We start from the raw sequence: 7,629 nt of genomic DNA on the forward strand, positions 1-7,629 counted from the left end.
CACAGAATCTCAGGGTTATAGTGTGGAGCACAGAATCTCAGGGTTATAGTGTGGAGCACAGAATCTCAGGGTTATAGTATGCAGCACAGAATCTCACAGTTGCAGAGGGCCTATAACACCGCTAGCCACAGACACATTGCAAAAGCACACTTTCTCAGATTCCAAGATAAACAAGTGACATTAAGACTGAATAATACTAGGCAGAATGAAAAAAATAGAAATCTCTTTCCTTCATTTTGGTAAATTTTTGCAAAGGTAAGGATTATTCTGGCCGAGGAACCCAGAGAATGACCTGAATTGTATAATTTCTGGATGGTTTTATAAACAACCATTTTAGATCTTCCAGTACAAAATTTGCCTGTTACCCACGCAAGTCTCACTGATGATGAAAATTTCATTAATTAAACAGGTGTAACCTGTATGCTCACGTGCTGAATAATTAAAGTTCAATTCCACTGAATGCAAATTTAGCAGAGACAATGAGAACACGCAGCAGTAACTGTTACTACATTTCGTTATACTGTGGTAAAGGTGAATTTCCTTCCCCGTCCAAAAATAAATACATAAATAAAAGTCCCATAGGAGAGTGAGAAATCAGGAGGTAGGAAAATCTCCACACTATGATTGGTGAGGGAAAAACAAACCAAGAGAGTCAAGCAAGACAAAAAACAAACAAACAAAAACCTCAGCACTGTATCTTTTGAAACCCACTACAAGTAGCCTTGGGAATCATCTGAACGTACAGTGTAACCAGGAAAGATGGCATGATGCCAGTCACCATAGCACTAGCCATTCCCACTCCTTTAGCTGTTCACCTAAATCTTTTAATTTATTTTTAATGAATTAACCATTTTTTTTTGAGACAGGTTCTCTGTGTAGCCCTGGATGTCTTGGAACTCACTTTGTAGACCAGGCTGGCCTCAAAGTCACTGAGATCTGCCTGCCTCTGCCTCCCAGGTACTGAGATTTAAAGGCATGCACCACCACCGCCCAGCTCATTCTACTGAATCTTAGGGATAAAGTTCTATTTTAGAGTGTCCAGATCTGTAAGATCCATTTCCGATTGAGAGGAGTGAATTTACAAGTACCATACAGAACTTTCCAGAATAACCAACCCATGGCATTAGTTGCAAGTGGATACCTTGAATTTGTAGTAGAACAAATATTTGAGAAATCATACCAAGTTCTTTACAGACAAGCAAACCGTATAAGGACGTGTCAGACACATTTGCTATGAAACACTCATACCCACTCTTACACCCCTACTGACTCTAAGAAATGGCTTCACCTTTTTCCCCCACAGCTAAATGTAATGCTCTATTGCCGACCCAGCTTCCGTCCAGATATGCACAGGGGTGTTTAGTTTTATAAACTCCTTTCCACCTAAGAGATGACTTGGGGTTTGTCATGATGCCAAGTCAGAGATTTTCAAACCAATATCACGCATGAGACAAGTACAGCAGACATGAGATGAAACCCCTTATCACGGCAGTCACACGACGTCAGGCGCACAGTGACCTTCGGGGCGGTGACTCCACTCCTCACTCCTAGGGTTCAGGATCATTGGTTGGCGTTCCACACAGATCTGGAAAAAGCATAAGAGAGTCACTAATGAGTAAATCCCAGGTCACTGAGTCATTTTTTTTCCTCTACAGAAGGCCCACACTGGTGGCAGTACATTTTAAAGTTTTCATTGTTAAAAATAATAAATGTAAGTACACGGAAAAGTAGAAAGGAGCACATTTCTAACCCCCCACTGGATCCTGAGCCCAGCTTCCAGAAAGATTCACAGGCCAACCCAATTGCTCTCATCTCATCTTCTGGTCTTCAAGATCAAGCATATCTTGCGGTCCCCCAAGATTCAAGCAGGGTGTTTCACAATGAGAATGAGTGAGACGCTGGCAGAGACCTTGGGAGGCACTAATTATTTTGACTCACACTGCTTTAGCTATGTGACTTATTTGCAATATGCTAGCCTTTGAGAATAATGATTTTTTATGTGAGGTTAGAATATAAGTTTTCCCTCTCGGGTTGAGAAGTCATATAAAATTAAGGATATTCATCCATTTAAATGTTGGCTGACTATTTCTAGATCCTTGCTCTATTACACCGTGGCCAAGATGTTGCTAAGTGTCGTGGTTGGATATCAGCACAGAGTGATTAATACAGAACACACTTAGGTTTCCACTTAGACCCTTCCGTCTCCAGGACAGCAGAGGAGCCTTCCTTCTGTCTCCAGGACAGCAGAGGAGCCTTCCTTCCGTCTCTAGGACAGCAGAGGAGCCTTCTTTCCGTCTCTAGGACAGCAGAGGAGCCTTCCTTCCGTCTCCAGGACAGCAGAGGAGCCGTGCACTTTCAATCCAAGCCTTGTGTTCTCTATCTTGTATGGACACAGTTGTAGTTTGAGTCACGTTCTATATCATATCACGGTTTCAGTCAAGATATCAAAATGACCCTCAGGAGATGCAGGTGTTTTAGGCCACAAGAAGATGTCATTGAAAAACATAGGGAAGTTACTTCTTTTTCTTTTTCCTTTTGTCTATGAAAAAAAGAGACGCGAGGACTAAGCCTGGCTCCTCTGCCTTACACCAAGAGCAGAGTGCGTGACAACTCAGCAGCACCCACAGATCCGAGCAGCACCCTCCTTCACTGAGCTCTTCCCCACCCAGTAGGTAACACCAGCACTTATGAGGCTCTCAAGGCTGTGGTACTTCATAATTCAAACCCGGCCACCCTGTGACATAGACAGGCCTTCTCATCATTCCCCATGTGTGCCTGCACGTGAGGGCGAATGACTGAGCCTTGACACACTGAAGAGTTGAACTGTGTCCTCATCTGCTCTGCTCCAGAGAAAGGCAGGCAATCTAGACAAAGCGGGAAAGAGTAAAACTCATATGGACAGTGTGTATGTTAGGTATGGAAAGCAAGCTTCCAGCAAATCTTGAGCCCTAGAAACTTCTATTTTCTAAATAATTATTTATCATCCTGTGAGCAATAGATGAGTGTTTCTTAGTTCTCGGGATGGCGTCTTCCATGTGGTTTACTCCCCACCCCATATACACACTTACATACAGAACACAGCCCTGAGACCCGGTTTACACTGCTAAGAAAAGGCCACAGCAAAGCAGTCGCCTAACACAGGCCACACCGAATCTCTGAAATATACACTGGTAGAAGGCTGTAGATGACACTTTAAGGCACCAAGAGTGAGTTTTCTGTGACGCCACGGGACTCTGAAGCCACCCCGTGTGTTAAATCATAGCGCTCCTTTGTTACGTTTGCGTTCACTGGGATTTATTTGCTAATTTGTTTTACTTGAGACAGAGTCCACATATCCCAGGTTAGCCCTGCGGTGTGGTGAGGTGTGTGAGTGAGTGTGTGTGTGTGTGTGTGTGTGTGTGTGTGTGTGTGTGTGTAACATACTCCCTATTTGTATGTTGGAGGTCAGGCAATTGCACACTAGCTAATAACTACTCCATGAGTATACACTGCATACAAGATGCTGTCTTGAGAACGGGGGAAACATTCACCTATTGCTTTTAGGGATACAAATAATTATTTAGAGAAGAGATGCCTCTAGAACAAGAGATTGGGCTGGCAGCTTGGCCTCTGTATCATTGGATGTTGTTTTAACTTCTTCCGGCAATAATTTATGTCAGTCTGAAAGAACAGTCTACCTTGCTTTCACGGTGTTAGCCTGCTTCAGTAGGGCCAAAAATGCTCAGTCTTTGAAGTTGCCCCAGTTTTTGGCTTTGGTATAAGCTGCTGTATCCATCACAAGCTTCGTGAAGAAGCCCAGCCGGAAAGAGCTCTATCCACCATGCTGCCCACGCACCGCAGCGGCCTTCTGCTCTGCACACCCAGCTGCTGGCAGGAAGGCGCGGTTACATCAGCAACCCTACATGTCGCTCTTAGGTTTATCCTCCGCGCTTATATTTTCATTTCTATTTCCAATTACGCCTATACAGAAAATGAAGAGGGGGTGCTAGCATTTCTGAAACTGAGTCAGATCACTGGACCTGGGAGCAGTCTTCCCTCCCTAGAACCTTAATTCAGGGCAGTGACTTCCAGAGACAGTGGCTGACACCCCTCAGGTCTTTCTGGAATGCCTCTGTGTTCATGTAGTCATCTCTGGTGTCTATTATAGGCAACATGGGCTGTTTTAGGTATTTATAGGAAAAACTAGCAAACAGATTTCAAACCCTGCTCATCGTGTGTACACTACTAGATAACATGCACTTAACACAACTGAAATGACTGAAAACCTTTCTTTGGGAAGTATGGCTTTGAACTTGTGTGAATGTCACAATTCCGTCATTATATAACAATATGAAACATCTCAGGCTATCAAACAATCCTCTCAATGTTACTTTACTGCATTTTTTCTACAAGCTCCCACAAAAATGGACTTTTAGATAGAAAGCAATCTTATTGTCTGCTCAAAGTGAGAAAACAAATTGTCTCGTTAGTGTAAGGTATGTGGCCCTCTTATCTAGAAACTTTTAAAGACATCAACATATAGCTATAAGCACACAGTAATATTCCTTTAAGGACTTGAGCACCACATCTGTGAATATCTGCCGAATTCGACCTGCAGCTTTTGCATGGCTTACAGGGCACTCCAGTGGGTCAAACCATTGTCTTCATATAAACTCACTCCTTTTCTGCATAGGACAGCTGAGAAGCCCTGTTCAACAGACTCACACTGTTCTCATCTCTGTCTAAGCATGTCAGAATGAGGGCAGAGGTGTGTTCGAGCAGACCGAGGAGGGGCTGGCCATCACAGGCTTCACCTTGGTATACAGTAGATAACATTCTGCTCATTTTTTTCTTAGCTTCTAAGTAGGCATACAAGTGTCTAAAATATGAAGCAAGTATTATTTAAACATGTAGAGACAGGAAAAAAGCATTTTAGGCATAGATACTTAGGTGAAAGAACCTGGAAAAAATATTCATTATAACCCTCAAACCAAACAAGCAAAACCTTTTATGCTTTTTCTTTCAAAATAAAAACCTCACCTTCTGTTGTTAGAACAAATACTTAAGCTATTAAAAGCACATCCCTTCCTGGGCCAGGAAAGAAAAATCTAATATCTAGGACTTTAAAATTAAAGCCATGGGCTTTAGGGTTACCCAGCTCTGAAAAATAGTGGGTTTCTTAACAACTAAAGTTGAGTCTGAATTCTTAAAAAACAAAACAAAAGAAAACAAAACAAAACAAAAAAACGAGAAGGAAAGTCAGCAGGGGAGACTCCAGCCTGGGTTTTAGCAGCTCTGCTTTCTGGCACAGGGGTCCTGTTCCCAGAGGCTGAGTCGGAGCTGAGCCCGGCTGGCAGGGAGGCAGTCTGGCTAGGCTGCAGATGAGCAGAGAGCGCGAGAGTGAGGCTGGGAGCACGTGTTACATCAGACACAGTACCTGATTTTTCATTGCACAACATGTCAGCTAGATGGTGTGCCTCCTGGGCGATAAGTGCAAAAATCTCATCCTCATACTTTTCAATGATGGCTTCGCACTGCAGAAACACAATAGCAACACGTGTGAGCAGCCGCACATGGGCAGGGCCCCTGATTAGCACAGACTTAGCGACATTTTAGTAGTGGAACACAGGAAAGCATGTAACCAAGGAAGTTCATTTTCCTCGGCCCCTTTGGTTTGATACATCATTGCACAGGAGTAACCTTCCTCTAGGAATGCTAATTGTATCATTTTCCTGAGACTTAACTAAATGATTACTCTGTTGGAAAACCTCAGAGGAGGAGGAAGAGGAGAAGAAAAAAGGAAGAAGGAAAGAAAATGGCTGGCTATGTTTGTTTCTGTTCCTTAAGTCTGGAGAGCAGTAGACAGGAAGGAACCGAAAGCTTTCCTCTCCTATTTCCTTCAACATTTTAAAGACCACATTTCCTGGAAATGGATGGATCAGCTTCCTTACAACTTAACAGAATAACTCACTTTGTGGTTTGGAAATTTGAGATAACTGAGACTCCTCAGCCATCATAACAATTGCACCTCCCATCACTGGGGAAGCTTCTGTGCAGAGCCTTAGGACTGTTCAAGTCGTGCCTTTGCTTTCCAAAGCAAATAAAAAATAAAAATAAAACAAGTTCACACTTCAGGCAGGAGGAAGCACAAATTTGCCGTGGGGTCTGAAAGTGTTAAATTCTGCCTGGAGTGTGTCTCTCCCATCAAGAACTATCAGGCGGCCTTTTTTGGAACTGTGGGTTACTGATGGCCATCCACTGGAGACTTGCAAACCGTCTGTGAGTTCATTAAGCAAAATACGAAGAATTTTAAATGGCATTCAAAAATATTTAAATTTCACTATAATGTGTTTATTTAAAACCTGTGAAAGACAAACACATTCCCATCGCCATCCAGGTTCCATGGGACTTTTAGCCTTGAATTATTGCACTCAGTTTTTAATTAAAATGAAATCTCCAAATGTCAGCTACAGCTCCATGTTGGCATTGCAGCATGCCTGACATTTTGGCCACTGTGTGAACTTAATGCATTTTTTAAAAAAACAGTCCTGCCCATCACTGTGTGATTCAACAGCATTAAGTAAGGGGAAATGCATTGCAACTTATTTTGCCAGGCACACCCTACTAAGCCAGAGGCCAACGTTTTTGTAAAATCAACTTTATGCTGAAGGAAATGTGGGATTGTGCTCTTAACCCTAAGGCTTGGTGTAGCCTAGCCCAAGCAACAAAACTGTAATTAACTGGAGGAAAGCATTCTCCTTGAGAAGCCTGTGGGGGGGTTGAGGAGAGGATCTTGGGGGCTACCACTCCAACACTGAGCTATAAATACTTGAAAAGGACTCTTGGCCTCCATTCGGATTTCAGGATTTCAGCCTAGAAACCACAACCTCTGCCCTTCCTTAGGTGAAAGTCTGAGACACAGTCCCTTCAAAACAAGACAGGGTGAGGTCGCCCCACACCAGCAGAATGTCCTGATAAAAAATGTGCAAAAGGTACCAGACAGGGGACACAGGGCACTGTCCATAAAACCCCTTTCAGTCTCCCCACTGATCACGGAAGGCTGCCACGATCCCTGAGATGCCTCCCAAGCCAGATCCCTAAGCTTTCAGTTAAGACTTAAGCAGTGGGCCAACATAGGACACTGGGGCATGTCAATGTACCTGAATGTCCACTGCTCATCAACAGCTCAAGAGTAGCCACAGGAAGAAAAAGGAGACCCCAACATACTTTTAGGAGGGTGCTTACCGCGAATTTCAAAGGTTTGAAGGCATCAGAATAAAAGAAGAACTTTTTATATTCTTTGTATATTTTGTCTCCCTTTCTCGGAGCGTATCTCCTGAAATACTTCTGCTTGGTCACTGGGTCGTCCTCCAGCTGGTAATCGTTCATTCGCATACACACTTTATCCAAAAGGTCCACTAGGAACGCCTCTGACTGGGCCAGGGGAACCTACAAGAAGAACAGAACCAGCCAGGACACTTGCCTATGCACTCGCGAGTCCAGCGAATGCGTGGAAGGTCGGCTTCCTAATGGAAAGCAGCTGCACCGTTCTTTATGTAGCTTAAAGAGAGCTTAAATTCTAGCGCGAAAAATAATATGCAGGTCAGTGGACAGTAAGAAACTGAACAGTCTAGAAACTGTACGTATAGA

At 43.4% G+C, this 7,629-nt stretch overlaps 1 protein-coding gene across 1 annotated transcript; it reads right to left on the bottom strand.

Annotated features, from left to right (window-relative positions):
• Positions 1 to 7: 7 nt before the first annotated feature.
• On the bottom strand, positions 8 to 7,424 carry Cnpy1 (canopy FGF signaling regulator 1). Its single transcript, XM_005367456.3, has 3 exons — positions 7,225 to 7,424; positions 5,417 to 5,513; positions 8 to 1,585 (listed from the first exon to the last, which is right to left on the bottom strand). The coding sequence occupies exons 1-3, from the start codon at positions 7,372 to 7,374 to the stop codon at positions 1,548 to 1,550; spliced, it is 285 nt and encodes a 94-aa protein (XP_005367513.1). The 5' UTR covers positions 7,375 to 7,424; the 3' UTR covers positions 8 to 1,547.
• Between the last annotated feature and the right edge of the window lie 205 nt (positions 7,425 to 7,629).

Source organism: Microtus ochrogaster, unplaced genomic scaffold (genome assembly GCF_000317375.1).
Source record: "Microtus ochrogaster isolate Prairie Vole_2 unplaced genomic scaffold, MicOch1.0 UNK18, whole genome shotgun sequence".
Classification (NCBI taxonomy): domain Eukaryota; kingdom Metazoa; phylum Chordata; class Mammalia; order Rodentia; family Cricetidae; genus Microtus; species Microtus ochrogaster.

Coding starts and splice junctions, on each gene's coding strand:
- Cnpy1 (XM_005367456.3), bottom strand. CDS start 7,374: ATGCGAATGAACGATTACCAGCTGGAGGACGACCCAGTGACCAAGCAG. Junction 5,514..7,224: donor TCAAACCTTTGAAATTCGCG/GTAAGCACCCTC, acceptor GTGTTTCTGCAG/TGCGAAGCCATCATTGAAAA. Junction 1,586..5,416: donor GTTGTGCAATGAAAAATCAG/GTACTGTGTCTG, acceptor TGCTTTTTCCAG/ATCTGTGTGGAACGCCAACC.